The sequence below is a fragment of the Psammomys obesus genome, unplaced genomic scaffold, assembly GCF_907164565.1.
Source record: "Psammomys obesus unplaced genomic scaffold, mPsaObe1.curated_primary_1811, whole genome shotgun sequence".
Taxonomy (NCBI): Eukaryota; Metazoa; Chordata; class Mammalia; order Rodentia; family Muridae; genus Psammomys; species Psammomys obesus.
In genome coordinates this window covers 6,403,396-6,424,944 of record NW_026587759.1, presented here as the reverse complement: position 1 = coordinate 6,424,944, position 21,549 = coordinate 6,403,396, and the positions used below count along the sequence as shown (strand labels likewise).

Sequence of the window (21,549 nt, the reverse complement as noted above, 5' to 3'; positions counted from 1 at the left end):
TCCTACTGGGAACCTTTTCAGGGTTGATTGTCTGTTGTAAGTGACTATTAATATTTACTATTTTTATATCTTCTGGTAATTGCTGCTGTTAGTCCTAAACAGCTGTGTAACCAAATCACCACACAGACACTGGGTTTATTTAGTTAACCTAGAACACAATGCTGGGCAATAGTTACTCCCTCCTAAGCCTCCAAGCCCTCATTGTTTCCTAATATTTAGATTTTACCCATTATACTTGTTGTTTGTGAAATCTTAGGGTCTGGTTCATTCTCTCCATGCTGTTCCAAGATCCCTGCTCCTGCCTCTGCTCTCCCAGCTCTCTCTCCTTTCTTCCTCCCACCTTTTCCTGTCCTCTGGTTCCTCCCCTCTTTCCTGTCCTCTGGCTCCTCCCCTCTCCTGCCTACTTCCTTTCCCTGCTCAACATTGTGGCTAGTTGCTTTATTTGGAAGTTTACACCAAGTTGAGACAGGATGCTTAGAATAAGTATCACAATGCAATATCCGGATTGAAACCAGAGAATGAGGGGGATAAATCAGCATTTGAATGAACAAGGGTAAGGTATATACATTTCAAAAGAACATTATACCAACAATTGTCCTTCGTTCCCATCCTTAGCTTATTAGTGGCACTAAACAAAACACATTGAATGGACGGAAAACTTTTAAAGAAGTATCAACTCAGCAGCATTTGTAATAAAACAAGAGAAAACCTACAATCACAGGTACATGAGGTAGAAAGATAAGAAACAGCAAAGTTAAAGAGCTAAAGCCTGACTTAGCAATGATGTAACAGTGAGCTCATTTCATTTGGATTAGTCTGCAGAGGAAGCAGGTATACACAGAGTGGTGGGCTGATAAGGAACATGCACAATTTATAAGTACTTTAAAGAAAAGTTTCTAGAAAATGTACTCACACTTGTCTTGTGTGGGGCTAAATTGCAGTTACCTGGGAAGTTTTCCCATCTCTAACACATGCCAAACAATGATGTCTCCTGGTTCTACCTACTTTCACACAGCTGTATTTATTCACATAAATACTCCACAGTTGTAAATATTCATAAACTCCAAAATTGTAAATATTCAGGTCTGAGAGCAGCCAAGAACAGACCCCTGCTTCATAGCTGGGTCCTAACTAAATCATGTGCCGTCAGTGGTATTATGTTGTGACTTTCCCTCTGTTAAGTGTGCGTCAAGGGATTAAACGAAGGTTTTGTCTTCCAGACCAACCTGTAATCCATACAGAGCAAGAAAAAAGAGATTATTACTTAGCAAGGAGGTTGTTTCTCTACATAATTAAATAAAATTTTAAGACTGTAGAGTACATTTAGTTAATACACAGAGTTATTATAGTTTGTTATGCTTTCTTTTAGAAATTCTATCCTTATACATTCTGTTTTGTGATTTGAATATTTATATTAAAGAATTTAAGCTAAAGAACGGCAATAAAAATATTTCTTTGTAAATGTTAAGTATATATACAGAATAGAAGCACTCATTTCCAAACTGAAGAAAGCGTTACTTTCCTAAATTTGTATATTAGTGCATATAGTCCTTTGGATAGTTACATAGGTATGTAGTGATTTAGAAACTTTGTATCTAAAATATTTATTTCTTTAAAGCTTAAGTATTCTATATCATATCCAAAGCCAGATGGGCTTGCCTACTTTAGAGCACAGCTTTCTTAAGATTCTCAGCAGAATTCTCCTTTCAATGAAGAGGGAACCAGTGGTTCTAGTGAGCTTTTAACTGCTGTGATAAAACACTGATCTAAAGCAACTTGGAGAGGAAAGTGTGGATTTAAGCTTAGAGCTCCCAGGCTATCAAGAATGAAAGGTGGGGTCGGAGGGCAAGGTGGGAAGCAGGAACCTGGAGGCAGGACCTGAAGCAGAATGAATGTGGTTTGTTGGCTTGATTTTCCATTGCTCACTCAGCTTTTTTTTTTTTTAATGACCCAGGATCACCTTCCCAGGAGTGGTAGTCTGATACCAATCTTAACCCAGAAAATGCTTATAGACCAGTCTGGTGGAGGCATTTTCTTAATTGAGGTTCCTGCTTCCCCTCTGACTTGTGCCAAATTGAACTGTGAAACATTATACTGAGAGGTTAACACAGTCCAGACCACTTTCCTGCCTCTGGTTTTGAGTCCTGAATTAGAGTTAGGGGCCATGGCAACACTTTAATGGAGCTTTTCATACACAGTCAGATGTTTCTACGCTTGTGACACTTCCATGCTAACTTTCTGTGAGGGAACAGGAATATGATGGGGAATTGATTACCAAAGTAAGGAGAAAAAATCATTAAGTAAATTCTTGTGAAATACAATGGGAGCTGGGTACAGTGGCACACGCTTGTAATCTCAGCACTTGGGAAGGCAGAGGCAGGTGGATTTCTGTGAGTTCAAGGCCAGCCTGGTCTACAAAGCGAGTCCAGGACAGTCAAAGCTATACAGAGAAACCCTGTCTCAAAAAACAAAAACAAAAGAAAAAGAAAAAATAAAATGGGCAGAAAATATGTATATTCCTTGACTTGCATTCTTAGCACCCACCCCAGAAACTTGCAGTAAATACATACTTGTTTTTAGTGGTTGATAATGAGAAGGAAAATGTGGTTAGCGTATAGTGCTTTGGGGAGTTAGATCTGTACATAAGCACGCAACTGGAATGAATTTAAGCAACTTGTGATTATCCTGAGACTCAAAAGGACACATGAATGAGTTGTGGGACCCGGCCACAGTGATGGAGAAGGCAAGGGTGCAAAGCCAGGCATGACTGCTGGGACTGCAGAGACGTCACAGGCGTGGCTGCGTTTGGAGACAGCCGGAGTGTCAGGGCCGTTGTGCCAAGCCTGGATTGCTCTGGACTTCCTGATTTTCTTCTGGAGTTTCTAGATGAAAAGCCTTGCTCCTCATTACAGGGAGTTTTGTCTACTTTACTGAAATATAAAATATAATTAACCTATTTTTCTAAGGAAGAATTCTGAGGGGCATTTCTGAATGAAAAATGTGTCAAAAGACCCCATGTAAGCATTTTGTAGATACTTAATCCTTTTTCCTTTTGCTAACGTAGTTTACTCTAAAATCTGGCTTCACAGCTTCAGAGAATATGACTGAGAACAAAATTTTAAATTATTGCAGTGTGTCTTGTTTGTCAAGGTGGCATTGCTGTTAAATGAGGTGCTACCTGGAAAAATGAGTAAGTAGTATATGCATGCCAATATTTTTAAGGGGTCAGTGATCCTTACACAAAATAATCTAGTCCAAAAGAAAGTTTGGTCAGAAGCCTAAGTGGACAAATAAATGGTTACTGTTCATTTAGATTACTCTCTAAAAATTTTAAGGCAGAAAACATTCTCAAATATTCTGCCTTTGAGGCCCATGCAGTAGTGCATAGCCGCAGTTCGAGCACCCAGGAGCCGGAGGCAGAAGGATTTCAGTCACACAGGCTTAAAGATGGTAATGCCAGCTAGAGGTTCAAATCTTTATGCTTAATTTCACTGTGGAAGAAAGGAAAATAATTTCTTGGTTGTGACAAGCCGCAACAGAGGGTTAGGTGAAAGGTCAGAGCTACCACTGCTATGGTCATATAGCCGCTTCTGCTTTCTGAAAATGGGTGATTATAAACCTTCATTTTTGGAGGACTGTTCACAGTTTTATGCTCAAAAAGTTCTCGTTAGCTTTGTAAATATTTCCACTTATCCAAACCACTCACTATAAAAAATATTTTTAATTGGGATGAAAAGGCATTTCTTTTTTAAATTTAAATGTATTTTTTTAATTTATTCACTTTACACCCGAATTGTAGGCTCTTCCCTCCTCCCAGTTCCACCTTCCTTCCCTCTTCTTCCCTATCCTCCTCCTCTATTCATCAGAAAGGGTGAGCCCTCCTCCCCTATCATCTGGTCCCAGCCTATCAAGGCTCATTAGAACTGACTACATCCTCTTTCTCTGTGGTCTGGCAAGCACCAAACCCCTCACCAGGGGAAAGTAATTAAAGAGCAGGTAACAGAGTCCATGTCAAAGACAGACCCTGCTCCCCTTACTAGGGAACCCACATGGAGACTGAGTTACCTATTGGCTATGTCTGAGCAGGGGATCTAGGTCTTCTCCATGCATGGTCCCTGATTGGTACATCAGTCTCTACAGGCCCCGATAGACCCAGATTAGTTGGCTTTGTTGGTCTTCTTACAGAATTCCTGTCCCTTCTGGGTCCTTCTATCCCCCCCCCACTCTTTTCTATGACTCCATGTACTCTGCCCAAAGTTTGGCAGTGACTCTTAGCATCTGCTTTGATCCCCTGCTGGGTGGAGTCTTTCCGAGGACAGCTATGATAGGCTCCGATGCTGTTGCCTCTATTCAACCACTTTCAGTGTGTGTTCTATTTGCTCTTCCGAATGAGAATTAAGCATCTTCCCTAGGTCATCCTTGTTATTTAGCTTCTTTATGTCTGTGGATTGTAGTATGGTTACCCAGTGTTATATGGTCAATATCCACTTATAAGTGAGTATATGCCACACAGGTCTTTCTGGTTCCGGTTACCTCACTCAGGGTGATCTTTTGTGGTTCCATCCATTTGCCTGCAGATTTCATGATTTCCTTGTTTGTTTGTTTTTTTTAATTTTATCATTTATTAAGAATGAAAATAAATTTGCATACTAATAATTGAGCACTCTTTTTTATATTAATTACAGTTTATTCATTTTGTATCCCAGCTGTAGCTCCCTCACTCATTCCTTCCCAATCCCACCCTCACTCCCTCATCTCCTCCCATGCTCATCTCCAAGTCCACTGATAGGGAAAGACCTCCTCCCTTTCAATCTGACCCTAGTTTATCAGGTCTCATCAGGACTGACTGCATTGTCTTCCTCTGTGTCCTGGCAAGGCTGCTCCCCTCTCAGGGGGAGATGATCAAAGAGCCAGCCACTGAGTTCATGTCAGAGACAATCCCTTTTACCCTTACTAGGGAACCCACTTGGATATTGAGCTGCCATGGGCTACATCTGAGCAGGGGTTCTAGGTTATATCCAAAGATGGTCCTTAGTTGGAGTATCAGTCTCAGAAAAGACCCATATGCCCAGATTTTTTGGTTGTGTTGCCCTCCTTGTGGTGCTCCTGTCCTCTCCAGGTCTTACTATCTCCTGGAAACAACCCAGAGGCCTCTCAATACAGGAATGGATACGGAAATTGTGGTACATTTACCCAATGGAATACTATTCAGCAATTAAAAACAAGGAAAGCATGAAATTTGCAGGCAAATGGTGGGATCTAGAAAAGATCATCCTTAATAAGATATTCCAGAAGCAAAAAGACACACGGTATATACTCACTTATAAGTGGATACTAGACCTATAATATAGGATAAACATACCGAAATCTGTACACCTTAAGAAGATAAGCAAGAAGGAGGATCCTGGGTAAGATGATCAGTCCTCACTCAGAAAGACAAACAGGATGGACATTGGAAGAAGGAAAAAACAGGAAACAGGACAGGAGCCTACCACATAGGGCCTCTGAAAGACTCTACCCAGCAGTGTATCAAAGCAGATGCTAAGACTCATAACCAAACTCTGGGCAGAGTGCAGGGAATCTTAGGAAAGAAGGGGGAGATTTCCTTGTTTTAAAATAAATTAGTGTTCAATTGTGTAAATGTACTACAATTTCTATATCCATTCTTCAGTTGAGGAGCATCTAGGTTGTTTCCAGATTCTGGCTATTATAAATAAAGCTGCTATGAACATAGTTGAGCAAATGTCCTTGTTTTATGGTAGAGCATCTTTCTGGTATATGCCCAGGAGTGGTATAGCTGGGTCTTGAGGTATAAGTATTCCCAATTGTCCTAGAAAGTGCCAGATTGATTTCCAAAGTGGTTTTATAAGTTTGAACTCACACCAGCAATGGATGAGTAGTCCCCTTTCTCCACATTCTCGCCAGCATCTGCTGTCACTTAAGTTTATTATCTTAGCCATTCTGAAGGGTGTAAGATAGAGTCACTTTAACTTGCATTTCCCTGATGACTAAGGACATTGAGTATTTCTTAGTGTTTCTCAGACATTCGGTATTCCTCTGTTGAGAATTCTTTTAGCTCTGTATCTCATTTTTTTAATTGGATTATTTGCTTTGTGGGAGCTTAATTTTATGAGTTCTTTATTGATATTGGATATTAGCCCTCTGTTGGATGTAGGGTTGGTGACGATCTTTTCCCAGTTTGTAGGCTGTCATTTTGTCCTGATGACACTGTCCTTTGCTTTATAGAAGCTTTCCAGTTTTACAAAGTCCCGTTTATTAATTGTAGATTTTAGAGCCTGAGCTGTTAGTGTTCTCTGTTCAAGAAGTTGTCTCCTGTGCCTATGAGTTCAAGGCTCTTCCCAACTTTTTCTTCTAGTAGATTTAGTGTGTCTGGTTTTATGTAGAAGTCTTTGATCTGGTTGGACTTTAGTTTAGTGCAGAATCTATTTGCATTTTTCTACATGTAGATATCCAGTTAGACCAGCACCATTTGTTGAAGATGCTGTCTTTTTTCCATTGTATGGTTTTGGCTTTTTTTAGTCAAAAATCAAGTGTCCTTATGTTTGTGGGTTTATTTCTGGATCTTCAATTGGAGTCCATTGAGCCACCAGCCTGTTTCTATGCCAGGACCATGCAATTTTTATTACTTTTGCTGTATAGTACAGCTTGAGATCAGGAATTGACATACCTCCTGAAGATCTTTTATCATGCAGGATTGTTTTATCTATTCTGTTTTGTTTGTTTGTTTGTTGTTTTTCCATGTGAAGTTGAGAATTGTTCTTTTAAGGTCTGTAAAGAATTGTGTTGGTATTTTGATGGGAATTGCAATGAATCTGTAGATTGCTTTTGGCACAATGGCCATTCTCACTATGTTAATCCTACTGATCCATGAGCACAGGAGATCTTTCCATCTTCTGATATCTTCTTCAATTTCTTTCTTCAGAGACTTGAAGTTTTTTCAGAACAGGTCTTTCACTTGCTTGGTTAGGATTACACCAAGACACTTTTTTTTTAAATTTTAATTGTGATTTTTATTTTTGTTGTTCTTGTGAAGGTTGTGGTTTCCCTAATTTCTTTCTAAGGCCATTTGTCTTTGTATACAGGAGGGCTACTGACTTTTCTTTCTTTCTTTCTTTCTTTCTTTCTTTCTTTCTTTCTTTCTTTCTTCCTTTCTTCCTTTCTTCCTTTCTTCCTTTCTTCCTTTCTTCCTTTCTTTTTTTTTTGAGTAATTTTGTATTCATCCACTTCGGTGAAGGTGTTTATCAGCTGTCGGACTTCCTTGGTAGAAGTTTTAGGGCCACTTATGTATACTATCATATCAACTACGAATAGTGATACTTTGACTTCTTACTTTCCAATTTATATCCCTTTGATCTCCTTTAAGTGTCTTATTGCTCTGGCTAGGACTTCTAGTACTATATTGAAGAGATACAGAGAGAGTAGGCAGCCTTGTCTTGTCCCTGATTTCAGTGGGATTGATTTAAGTTTCTCTTTGTTTAGTTTGATGTTGGCTATAGGCTTATTGTATTGTATCTCCTTTGAAGTTCTGGTAGAAATCTCCATTGAAACTATCTGGCCCTAGGATTTTTTTTTTTTTTTTTGGTTGGGAGACTTTTGATAAGTGCTTCTATTTTTTTAGGGATATAGTACTATTTAATTTGTTTACCTGATATTGATTTAACTTTGGTAAGTGGAATCTATCAAGAAAATTGTCCATTTCATTTCGAGTTTTAAATTGTGTGGCATATAGGCTTTTGAAGTAAGACCTAATGATTGCTTGGGTTTCCTCAGTGTCTGTTATCTCTCTTTTCATTTCTGATTATGTGTATTTGGACAGTGTCCCTATGGCTTTTAGTTAGTTTAGCTAAGGGTTTGTCTATCTTGTTGATTTTCTCAAAGAACCAGTTCTTGGTTTTGTCGATTCTTTGAATTGTTCTCTTTGTTTCTAATTCATTGATTTCAGCCCTGAGTTTGATTATTTCCAGCTGTCTACTCCTCTAGGGTGTGTCTGCTTTCCCCCCCCCCTAGGGCTTTCAGGTGAGCCATTAAGTTTTTTGTATGGGATGTCTCCAATCTCTTTGTGGAGGTACTTAGTGCTTAGCACTGCTTTCGTTGTGTCCCATAAGTTTGGGTATGTTGTGCCTTCACTTTCATTGAATTTTAGGAAGTCCTTAATTTTTTTACTGACTCTGTTGTCATTGAGTAGGGAGTTGTTGAGTTTCCATGTGTGTGTGTTACTGACTCAGTTGTCATTGAGTAGGGAGTTGTTGAGTTTCCATGTGTGTGTGTTTGGCGGCTTTTAAAATTTTCTCTTGTTGTTGAGGCCCACCTTTAGCCTATGGTGGTCTGACATGGTGGTCTTCTTGTCTCTTGAGGCTTGCTTTGTGACCTACTATTTAACAATTTTCAAGACGGTTCCATGAGATGGTAAGAAGTTTTATTCTTTGTGTTTGGGTGAAAAGTGAAAAGTGAAAAGTGAATAGATGATATTAGGTCATTTTGATTCATGACATCTGTTAGTGTCATTATTTCTGTTTCATTGATCTTTCCTTTGATGAGAGTGGGGTGTTGAAGTTTCTCACTAATAATGTGTGGGGATTGATATGTGGTTTAAGCTCTATTAATGTCTCTTTTACAAATGTGCATGCCCTTTTATTGGAAGCATAGGTGTTCAGAATTGAGATGTCATCTTGGAATTTTCCTTTGTGCATATGACATGTCCTTCTTCATCTTTTTTGATTAATTTTGGTTGAAAGTCTCTTTTATTAGATATTAGAATGGCTCGTCCACTTGCTTCTTGGGTCCATTTGCTTGGAAAACCTTCCTCCAGCCCTTTACTCTCAGGTAATGTGTACCTGAGAGTAGCTGTGGTGTGTTTCTTTTTAAAAATTTTTTTATTAATTATGTATTACAATTTACTCGCTTTGTATCCTGGCTGTGGGCTCCTCTCTCATTTCCTCCCAATCACTCCCTCCTTCCCTCTTCTCCTCCTATGCCCCTCCCCTAGTCCACTGGTAGGGGAGGTCCGCCTCCCCTTCTCTTTGACCATAGCCTATCAGGTCTCATCAGGACTGGCTGCATTGTCTTCCTCTATGGCCTGGTAAGACTGCACCCCCCAGGGGGAGGTAATCAGAAAGCCAGCCACTGAGTTCATGGCAGAGACAGCCCTTGTTCCTCTTACTAGGGACCCACTTGGAGACTCAGTCTATGGGCTATATCTGAGCAGGGGTTCTAGGTTCTTGCCATGCATGGTCCTTTGTTGGGGTATCGTCTCTGCAGGGCTCTCAGGGCTCAGTTTATTTGTTTTTGTTTTGTTTTGTTTTGCTCTGTTGCTCTCCTTTTGGGGCTCCTGTCTCCTCCAGGTCTTTCTATCTCCCCCTTTTTTTCATTAAATTCCATGCCTTCTGCCCAAAGTTTGGCTATGAGTCTCAGCCTCTGCTTCGATACTTTAATCAGTAGAGTCTTTCAGAGGCCATCTGTGGTAGGCTCCTGTCCTGTTTCCTGTCTTCTGTTTCTGATGTCTATCCTGTTCATCCTTCTGAATGAGCATCTCCCCTAGGGTCTTCCTTGTTGTTGAGCTTCTTTAGGAGTGTAGATTTTAGTATGTTTATCCTATATTATATGTCTAATAACCACTATGAGTGAGTATATACCATGTGTGTCTTTCTGCTTCTGGGATACCTCACTCAGGATGATCTTTTCTAGATCCCACCATTTGCCTGCAAATTTCATGCTTTCCTTGTTTTTAATTGCTGAGTAGTATTCCATTGTGTAGATGTACCACAATTTCTGTATCCATTCCTCAGTTGAGGGACATGTAGGTTGTTTCCAGATTCTGGCTATTACAAACAGAGCTGCTACAAACATGGCTGAGCAAATGTCCTTGTGGTATAGTTGAGGAGTGTTTCTTGTATGCAGCAGAATGTTGGAAACTGCTTACACATCCATTTTGTTAGTCTCTGTCTTTTCTTTGGAGAGTTGAGCTCATTGATGTTGAAAGAGGTTAATGGCCTGTGACTGTTAGTTCCTTTTATTGTGATGTTGGTTGTGGTAGCACATTTTTGTGCTTGGCTACTTTTAGTTTTGCTCTAGTGAAGTTATTTATTTTCTGTGTTTTCCTGGGTGTAGTTAGCCTTCTTATGTTAGATTTTTTTTTCCTTCTGGAATATACTGTATCCCTGGATTTGTGGATAGGTACTGTTTAAATTGGTTTTTCTTGTGGAATATCTTGTGTTCTTTATCTGTGATGATTGAAAATTTTGCTGGGTACTGGGCTGCCATCTGTGTTCTCTTAGGGTCTGCATGGCATCTGTCTAAGACCTTCTGGCTTTCATAGTCTCTGTTGAGAAGTCAGGTGTGATTATGATAGGTTTGTCATTATATGTGACTTGGCCTTTTTCCTTTGCAGCTTTTACTATTATTTCTTTGTTCTGTACATTTAGTGTTTTGATTATCATGTGGGTGGAATATTTTCTTTTCTAGTCTAATCTATTAGGTGCTCTGTAGGCTTCTTGTATGGTTATAGGCATCACTTTCTTTAAATTAAAGACTTTTTCTATGATTTTGTTGAAAATGTGTTCTGGGCTATGAAAGTGGGAATCTTCTTTTTCATCTATTCATATTAGTCTTAGGTTTCATCTTTTTACAGTGTCCTTGATGTCTTGGATATTTTGTGTCAGGAATTTTTTAGACTTAACATTTCCTTTGATGGATGCATCACTTTCTTCCATTGTATCTTCTACACATGAGATTCTTTCTTCCATCTCTTGTAGTCTGTTGGAGATGTTTACCTCTTTAGTTCCTATTTTCTTCTCTAAGTTTTCTCTTTCCAAGATTGCCTCAGTTTGTGCTTTTTTTTATTGTTTCCATTTCCATCTTCAGACTTTGAACTGTTTTGTTGATTTTCTTCAGTAGATTGTTAGCATTTTGCTGTATTTCTTTGAATATTTTTGTCTGTACAGGTCTCTCTAATGGCCTCAATCTGTTTGACTGCATCTTCTTGTATTTTGTTATGGATTTTATTCATTTCCTCTGCTATCATCTTCATAAGCATATATTTAAGGTCATTTTTGTGTGTGTGTTTCAGTTGTGTTAGGGTATCCAGGGCTGCTGGCCTTTGGATAACTGGGTTTTAGAATGCCATGTTGCTTTTTCTTTTGTTGATTGCATTTTTACCCTGGCCTTTAACCATCTGGTTGTCTCTGGCTTTGGTTGGTAGTTTCTGGTGCCCTGGAGGCGGGAAGGGGGCCAGTGTGGGAAGAATCCTGGGCAAGAAGCTGGCTGTTCCCAAAGGAGGCCTCCTTAGATTGGTGTGTGTGGTTTCTGCCTGACTGGCGGTTCTCAGGGAAGTGCAGAGGTTCCTTTCAGGTGTATGAAGCTGTAGATTAACTGGACGCCTCATGAGCCCAGGGGCTCTCCTCCCACCAGGAGAAGTCCCTGAGACAGCTGCCCACCACTGGCTTTCTTACTCTGAGGTTAGTGAGGTGCAGCTGCCCAGACACTGTGCTCAGACACTGTGTTTGCTGAATGCAGCCATCTTGGAGAGCCCAAAAGCCCAGAGGTTCAGTGGGTTTCCCTAGAGAGAAGGCTTGAACTTTGGAGCAGCATCTGGGGCTGTTCCCATGGCTCCCAGGCATCAGGAGGCCCAAGGCTGGAGCTGCATGCCTTGGTACTCAGCAGATGTTCATTGGCAGATGAACACAGTATGCAGTGTGTAAGTAGAAGCTGGAGACCTGGAGTCTTCAGGACCCAGTAACTTTTCTGGGGATCACCTGGGTGACCTGAGGTTGGACCTGATTTCCTCAGCATGGCCTTTCCTTTGACTGGGAGACTCAGTCTCTGGGGCCCACATTTCATTCTGTTGGTTGCTGTGCAGTCACTGTTGCCCTGCTGATCAGACACTGTGTGATTGGCACAGCCATCTTGGATCCTCTAGCTTTCTTTTCATCCATTAATCATTTATTAAGTATTGTTATTTATTACCTAATTGTTGACTTTATTCAATGTTATCATGTTTTATAGTTCTGAAATTATGCTTATGCATAATTTATATGCATCAACAGAATTATTCTATAACAAATATATTTCATCAACCAAGTCTAATTGATTACATTGTTTACATAGAAAAGTCAAGGAGTGTAACTTTATGTGATTGCCCCTTTCATGTTCTAAGTATTTATAATTTTTCAAAGAATTCTATACATCAGTATCATGCATTTGCTTCAGTTCTACAAAAGCATTTCTTAAACAGTAAAGCTAACTAACAGCAACATAGAAAATAAAGTACTGATTAAAACTATTAATGTACAGTGGCATACACCTGTAATCCCAGCACTCAGGGAGGCAGAGGCAGGCCAGTCTCTATGAGTTCAAAGACAGCCTGGTCTACACATCGAGTTCAGTTCAGCCAAGGCTACACAGAGAAACCCTGTCTCAACAAAACAAAACAAACAAACAAAATTATTAATGTTATTTTTTACATGACGGACAACTTGTAAATAACAGGAAAATTAAAGTTATTCTTTGGGTTAATTGATAAATGTGAAGGTGCTATGTATCATGCAAAATGGAATATGATGAAATTTCAGCATAATCTTTCCCAGAGGTATTGTGCTGGTCTGAGTAGGCTGCACTTTTGTGCTTAACAGTCCCTGAGATTTTTCATTCCATACATATAATTTCTTCATGGATTGTGGAAGCTCATGCAGCTTCTTTTGTTTCTACAGGTCTTTGCTTGGCTGTTGTTTCACATGTGTTCTGTGCCAGATACTCGATGTTTGCAGCTAAACTTCTGACTCACATGATGACAGCCAGCTTAGGAACACAGGTAGGAGACAGACAGCATTTGTGATTCATATGAGACATCTAGGTCTCCTTTTCTATGATCCTTGAACTGAATGTCTATGTATAGCCTTTCTCAACTTAGTTAAAATAAGCTTGTTTGCCTTTGCATTTGATCAATGTGGAGAAGAAAGAAAGAATGCAAAAATGCTAAGGTCAGGCCCAATATGTGTATTTTAAAAAATATATATTTCTTTTTGAGATTATAATATAATCATGCTGTTGTGGCTCCCCTTCCTCTGTCCAGACTTCTCCATGTGCTCCTCCTTCTTTGTCAAATTCGTCACCTGTTTCCTTGTTTTCCGGCTGACCATTTGGTATTGAATAACAGCTGGTGTGATCTTCTTTGGGGAAGACTCTTGTGTCTTCAGTGTTACTTAGCTGTCTATAGTTGCTGTGTGTATGTGTGGTGTTGAGGCTTTACCAGCCTCCCTCCTCCACATTAGCCTGTGTGCTGTCATCCTTGTCTAGCTCAAGTTTATGCAGTCATATTGTTGAGACTTTATGTGGTACTGTCTGACATTTCTAGGAGACACAGCCTCAGAGCAAACACCCCAGTTATCTGGCTTTTACAGTATCTCCTACCCCAAGCTACAATAATCCCTGAGACTAGAAGCTTTGTTGTAGATGTATCTATTGGGGTTGGGCTTCACAATTCATTTTGATTGGTTTTCTATAGTGTTTTCTATCTGTTGCACAGGGGGGTTCTCGTGTGTGTGTTTTGTAAATATCTTTCTGTGGAAAAACACCTTACTATTATCTCTTACATGAAAATAGCTTCTTTACAAAACATTCTAGTGTTAAGTAATACTAAATATATTACTACTTAATATACATTCACCCTTAATGTATGTTGCTTCATCTGGTTACACAGACTACACTATCTTATAAATTCTTTACATGGAGAGCATTAAGATGACTAATACCAGAGGTAGGAGACTGGCTCATTGGTAAAGCATATACATGTACTTATATTCAAACCGTATTCTAAGCTTTGGGTTTAATACTTAGTACACACACATATAAAAAGATAAACACATTGTAAAATATTTGTATAGTCCTGTTTTCATTTAATACAGTGGAATGTAGTTTGGAAGAACATCGTCCTTTTTAAAATTTATTTATTTTTATTAATTACAGTTTATTCACTTTGTATCCCAGCTGTAGCCCCCTCCCTCATCCCCTTCTACCTGCACCCTCCCTCCCTTATCTCCTTAAAGCCCCTCCCCAAGTCCACTGATAGGGGAGGTCCTCCTCCCCTTCCCTCTAATCCTAGCCTATCAGGTTTCATCAGGACTGGCTGCATTGTCTCTGTGGCCTAGTAAGGCTGCTCTTTCCTCAGGGGGAGGTGATCGAAGAGCCAACCACTGAGTTCATGTCAGAGACAGTCCCTGTTCCCATTACTAGGCACCCCACTTGGGCAATGAGCTGCCATGGACTACATCTGTGGCACTAGGTTCTAGGTTATCTCCATGCATGGTCCTTGGTTGGAGTATCAGTCTCAGAAAAGACCCCTGAGCCCAGATTTCTTGGTTCTATTGCTCAACTTGTGGAGCTCCTGTCCCCTCCAGGTCTTTCTATTTCCCCCTTCTTTGATAAGATTCCTTGCACTCTGCCCAAAGTTTGGCTACTCTTATGAAAAAAAAAAAAGTTTATTTTTCTATGGTAAATATAATAAGAAAAACACGAAAATATTAGCTGGCATTCAACTTAGAGCATACGTTTGGAAACATCATTTAAACACAGAAAGTAGATGAAAAGGTGAACTGAAATACCTTTTCTATTCATAAGGTATTAATTGTCTACAGGGAGGAGGTCCTCCCGATCAGGGGACTAGGGAAAGGGCATAGGGGGAGAAGAGCAAAGATGGGTGGGACTGGGAGGAGACGAGGGAGGGGGTGCAGTGGGATACAAAGAGAATAAATTGTAATAAATAAATAAATAAAATTTAAAAAAGACTATTTGACACATAATAGATGCTGGAAGATTCCACATGAGTATCTGTAATTTAGTATCATGCAGAACATGGATTATTTGCAAGTGACTGTGAATACACAGATAAGAGCCTAATTCGTTGTTTTGCAATGGTCATAGCCATCTTCATAGAGGGGTGAATCCATTCACATTGCCTATTGATAAAGGAAGTGAAGGGCATAGAAATGAATACAGAGAGCAGGGAAGAATGTTCCATCAAGTCTATTCTATAGCTGAAATTTTAACTCTGACCCTTCATAACTTTCTTATGAATGATATTTTAGAATATCATTCCATAAATTATAGAGCACATTCCATTATAGAGCACAGTTAATAACTGTTTTCTCGGGAAAAAAAAAACTTGAGGTTTTATTTATTTATATATTATTTATGGAGTGTGTGTGTGTGTGTGTGTGTGTGTGTGTGTGTGTGTGTGTGTACAGGTACACAAATGCTATGGCATGAATGTGGAGTTCAGAGGACAATTTCCCTGCATTGGTTCACTCTTGTTTAAGTTAATTAATTAACCAATTAATTAATTCACTTTACATCCTGATCATAGACCCTCCCTCGTCTCTTCCCATTCCCATCCTCCCTCCCGCTTCTCCCTCCCTCCCCTCTCTTACTCCTCAGATAAGGGAGCCACCCCTCTACCAACTCATACCAACACATCAATAACCATCAGAACTTAGGGCATCTTCTTCCCCTGTAGCCTGGAGAGGCAGCTCTGCCAGGGGAGTGATTGAAAAGCAGGCAACAGAGTTCATGTGACAGATGGTCCCCTCTCTTCTTTCTGGAGGATGCACATTTTGGCCAAGCCACCATCATATACATATAATAGCTTAGGTTGAGTCCTTGCATGGTCCTTGGTTGGTGCTCTGTAAGCTACTCTGGGCCCAGCTTAGTTGGCTCTGTTGGTCTTCTTGTGGAACTCGTGTCTCTTCTGGGTCCTTTTATTCTTCCTCCCATACTTCCACAAGACTCCCTGTGCTCTGCCCAATGTTTGGTTGTGAGTCTCAGCATCTGTTTTGATCTGCTATTGGGTGAAGCGTCTCAGAAGACAGTTATGATAGGCTCCTGTCTGCAAGCACAGCAGAGTATCATTAATAGTGTCAGGGGTTGGCTGTCTCCCATGGGCTGGGTCTCAGGTGACCACTCTGCCTGCAATCCCAGAGACTGCAGCCCCTGGAGACTACCAACAGAGGTGAGGTCTTCCCCAAGCCTTCCAGGCATCACTTCCCAGGGATCAGTCCCAGTGACTATAAGCACTGTGGTTCATTAACTCATTCTTATCACCTGGGGGATCTGGAATAACTCAGGCCATCAGATTTGCATAAAAGCACTTACATCCTCTGAGCCACTTTGTGATCTCTCTCTCTCTTTCTCTCTTAAATTGAAAACAATTTTATAGAATATAGTCTTTTCATATTTTCCCCTCCCCCATCTTCTCTCAAATCCTCCCCACTTCACCACCCATCCCACTCAATGCCTTTTTTCTCTCTCTTTAGAAAGCAAACAGGAAATAAACAATCAAATAAATCAATAGGAAAGAAAGAAAAGCACAAAAACACAGACAAAACCATAACACAAAATTGAAAACCATAAGACCCGTTCTATTTATATTTTTTAAAAAAGCCCAAAGCAAGCATTGTAAGACAAAAGAAAAGTCTAGAGTAATAGCATTGAATCTGTTTAGTGTTGACCTTTTGCTGGAGCCCACCCTTGGGTGTGGTTTGTGTGGCAGTGAGACTCCCTGGGGAAAACTAGGTTTTCTTTACAAGCATTTGTCGCTTGGAGGGGGCTTCTCAGTTAGGGATGTGGATTTGTGTCCACTTTCCCCCATCAGTGCTGGGACCCTGTCTGCTCAGGCCCAGTCTCTGTGAGTTCAAATGTTCATGAGCCCCTTTGTGTCTGGAAGGTGCCCTTTTCTTGGGATCATGGGTCCCCTAAGGCACTTAAAACCTTTCCATTTCCTCTTTTGCATAGCTCCCTGAGCCACAGTTTGGGCTGAGAGGGGAAACGTGCTTGATGAGGATGGCCCATTTAAGCCTGAATGGTCCAGTCTCTCTTGCTGCACATAGCCCAGATATGTATCTCTACATTAATTCCCATCTACTTCGAGAGGCTGCTTCTCTGCAGGTGGCTAAGGGAGACACTGATCTATGGGTATAACGTCACTGGAAGTCATTTTGTTATACTGCATTATTTTAGCAGAACAGACTATTTTGTTGTCCCTAGGTCCACTGCCTGTCTAGTCCTAGATTTGTGGCCACATGAACAGTGTGTCATGCAGAGTGACTAGTTTCTTAGTTGGGCTGGTTATATGCATGGGCTCAACTGGGTAAAATTTTCATTGCACACTGTTACTTAGAGAGCTAAAGTGTGCTTTGTTGAAATACTAGACGAGCTAAAATGGAAAATTATCTGAAATATTGACATTCTGTTGCTTTTTTAAAAATTTTTGTCCCAAGAATGACAAATGTCCTTTTAGTTTCATAAATGATTTTTTCAGGGAAAAATCAAGGCCTGTATTTTAAATTATGTGTTTATGGTGCCTGTGAATTATAAACAGTAGCAGCTGTTTCCAAAAAAGGACTTGCATTGAATTTGACAAGGCTATTTACTTTTCCTTAGGATCCCATCATAACTGTCTGATCTTGCCTTTGCCTCTTGTATGTAGCACAGTACAGAACCCTCCTTTCATAGTTAGAATTTACTTGGCTGTATTCACCACCCATTTTTGGTGTTTCTTTTGGCAGTAGCATTTATACAGATTTAATTATAGCACCATATTATTATAGACAATTCTTCAGCATGCTATCAGACAAATTTGCTCATGTCTGGGGATGAGAACGAAAGACCAGAATCGATCTGTTAGAATCTTGCTTCTGACTCACATTGTGTTTAACACTGATTTTGAAGAAAATGATTAGTCAAGAGCATATGTTTCCAGCATATTTTTAGAATAGATAAAACAATATGGCATAACAATCATATAAGGAACGACTTATGGCACAAAATAACTAAAAATACATTTCAATAGCTTGTTTTTACACAAGATAATGTTTTAATTATGTCATGAAAGAAGCTATACAGTGGAGAATTGGTGTAGTCTGCAGAGGAAGAATTATTTTTTTCAATGTATTAACCAGCTGTTTAAATTTAAAAAAGAAAGCTACCTAACTTAAAGTGACTGTTTTTCTCACTTGGCTAGGCAAAAACATTTTACAGATTTATTTTATTTTTAGCTCACAGAGACAGAAGCAGCAAAGCACAGGGCCTGCATGGGTTTGCACCAGGTCCTTTGCATATAAGTTATAGCTGTTAGCTTGGTGTCTTGTGGGACTCTTAACAGTGGGAACAGTGTATCTCTGACTCTTTTGTCTGCTCCTGAGACTGTTTCCTCCTACTGGAGGAAACAGCTTCCATGTAGGGGCTTTTGCCTTGTCTTACTGTATCTTATTTTGTCAAGTTTGGTTGTTGTCTGCTCTTTGTTTGTTGAAAAGTCTTCTCTTTTATGAAGGAAAACAAAAGGGAAGTGGATCTGAGGAAGAAGAGAGCTGGGGGTGCAGAAAGCTGGGAGGAGTGAAGGGAGAGGAAACTGGTGGGGATTACTGTATGAGAGAAGACTATTTTCAATTTTAAAAAGGTTTATTTTAATTTTAACAATATGCTGTGTCTGTGCAGTGTATGCACATGAACATAGGTTCCAGCAGAACGAAGAAGGCATGGAAAGCCATGGGACTAAATCTGTAAGCTGTGGGGATCATCCAGCATGGGCACTGGGATCCAGACTTGGGTCTTCTGCAAGGGCAGGAAGTGCTCTTGACTGTTGAGCTCGCTCTCTCCAGATCAAATGTAGGGCTTTTTAAAATTTCAGATTCTCCAAAACGAGAAATGGAGATGTCTACAGAAACACTCAATTCTACATATTCCAAATTTACAGTTTGTAGTATGAATTGTAGAATTGTTATTGGGGCCCTTATAATTCCGGCCATGGAGCTCTCATTTTGGATACTCCATCCTTGCTGAGTAGACAACATTAGAGCCTAAATTAACTGGAGAAAAAAAACAAAACCCATGCTCTAGGGATGTGGTTCTTGGTAAAGGGGTAAAATGTTTCCAGTTACCTATTAGAGTGTGATTGTGAATACTGGGCAGACAGGCATGCAAAGACGTTTCCTTTTCAAGATTTAGTTGATTGATTTGTCTGTGTGTAGCAGCTGCCTGGAATTTGCTATGTAGCTGAGGATGACCTTGAACTTCTGCTCTTCCTGTTTCCACGTGTATCATGTTGAGATTGAAGGCTTGCATCACCGTGCTGGTTTATGCATTGCAAGAAAGTGAACCCAGGGCCTGTGCATGCACTCCCACCTGAGCTGTAGCTCATCCCTGCTGACTTCATTCTGGAGTAGTATGCTGCAATGTAAATCAGGCAGCCAGAAAATGAGCTTAACTTTGCTTGCTCTCTATTTTTAGAAACATATAGAATATTGTATTATTGATTCACTATATTTTATTGTATTTATATCCAGAACTGGAGGAGGATACACAAAACTCAATAGATTGTTCTTGTACTGAAGTGGATGTGTAGGGAGGAGGGAGGTCAATGATCAATATATATGTTTTGAAAAAAATTATTTAAAAAAGTCATGATAATGCTTTAATTTCAGTGTCATTATAATCTTTGTGTATGAGTGACTACAATGTGCCAGCAGGTGGCAGTAGAAGATTTTTTTTCCCCCAAACAACCAAGTCAGTCTCGCAGAATTGGGGTTAGGTTAAAAACTAATGGATACTTTCAAAGATGACTTTGGCTGACCCACAGAGTGTGTGCAGTGTGGCAAATACACATTTGTGGGTGCCTGGCTTTGTCTTTCTTCGTTTGTTTTCAAAATTGAAGTGAATGCATTTGTAAATTAATCTCAGAAAGCTTATATATACCTGTCTCTGATAGAAATACCTTGCTATCACCTATCAGTTACTTTTAAATGGAGGGTCATAAAATTATTTTTCCATCATTACATTTATGTTAGTAGTAGTGTGCCTACTATTAATAAGAAAATTGTGTCTATTGGAATGTCACAGAATTTTTGAGGTAAGCCACATTTTCGGTAGTTTATAGAAAGGATGTATTTTTCTTCAGTGTCAAATTATATACTCCTCATTTAGCTACAAGAAGTGATTAAATGGCAAGAAGGTGTGAGAGTGAGCATTCCCTTCCAGTGTGATGTGAAGCACAACCAGCAGACTTTCATGGCGTTGGCAGACATTCCTGGGAAAAACATGTAGTTCTATCTTTGGAACTTTTATCTTAGAATCACATTGCCCTGTGTGGGCCCTGGGCAGGCTGGGGAGCAGCTGGAACAAAGGGCATCTTTGCCTTTCAGGGCTCTCAGTTCCAGGGGTTCTGTCGGGAAAAGCAACTCCCCAATTCTAAAAAAAGAACAGAAAGATAGCACTGTGTTTGCTTAACTTAATAAAACCTGCCAACAGGTAAACATTTGATTTCTCTGTTTCTTTTTTTTTTTTTTTTTTTTTTCTATTTGTTTGGCTTAACCTCACCTTTTGAAGCTGAATAGAAAAACCCATTCAGAGAACCTCTGTGTGAGTGAGTATGGGAGGCGTTCCATTGAGCCTCTACGCTGACTCCCATTGGTCAGTGGGACTAGTTTAGAAATTGAAATACTTCAGTGTTGTTTTGTTTCTTGACAGCCATTGGATGTGCATGGATTTTCATCTTTCTTCTCATGAAGGCAGGAGAGAATTGCTTGTTAATTCTGAGGACTATTATTTAGAATTCAGCAAAAGTTGGCTGCTAATCAGTTTGCAACATTTGGGAATGTTGTTTGTTGTATGTTTCCCAGGAATGATCCGGATCGCACACAACTGCTAAAAGACTTTTCTTTAATCTGAGCCTTGTCATTTTAGCTCTGAGTATCTAACATCTTGGAGACTCTCCGAGGATCACTGACTGCATGAGGGCAGCCAAAGCCACATATGATTCCAGAACACTGGCTTCTTCAGCAGGAAAGGGCCTGATTTTCCCCAGCAACTTTACCCGTTGTTTTGAAACTGTTAACATAAGAAAGACATCATATATCTAGGGCCCCAGCGGCTATATTTAACTAAGAACTCTGTCTGTCTGGACCTGCCCTGATCATCCATTTATCTAACTATGTATGTAATAATGTATGTGTATGAGTGTGTATGTCACTGCCATCTTTCTATCCATCAGTCATCTATCTATCATCTTCTATTTGTCTATCTATCATCTTCTATTTTTTATTTATCATCATCTGGTTGTGTGGGTGTCTATCTATCATCTTCATCCCTATTCATCTATCTATCTTCATCACCATCATCATCATCTGGCTATCTGTTATTGTTCTATTTCTTTTAGATCAATTGAAACAAAGTAAGATGAACCATTATAAATAGGACTAGTTTTCCCTTAGCTAGAGCTTTGACCACTCATTTATTTTGTTGGACTGCCTTTTGTTGTCTTTACTTTTGCTGCCAAAAAGAAAAAAAAAAGGTTTTAATAGTATAAATATGAGTATTAAAACTAGATCTTTCTTTGAAGACAAGGAACCTGAACTCTACCAAGGGCTATAATTCAGAAGAACATTCTGAGTTACATGTTGTGCAGATGGAATTAGATCAAGCATTTTCTAAAGTGCAGCATAAACAGTTCAGATGCTGAGCCGATAATCAGAGGGCTGCCTCATTCTG

The 21,549-nt window shown here is 39.8% G+C and overlaps 1 protein-coding gene across 1 annotated transcript in view; it reads left to right on the top strand.

Moving 5' to 3' along the window:
• Window positions 1-21,549, top strand: part of Adgrv1 (adhesion G protein-coupled receptor V1) — a 520,333-nt gene that overhangs the window by 224,852 nt on the left and 273,932 nt on the right. The window contains exon 81 of the mRNA XM_055604066.1: window positions 12,726-12,826. Coding sequence (XP_055460041.1) covers window positions 12,726-12,826 — 101 coding nt within the window. The remainder of the gene's footprint in view (window positions 1-12,725; window positions 12,827-21,549) is intronic.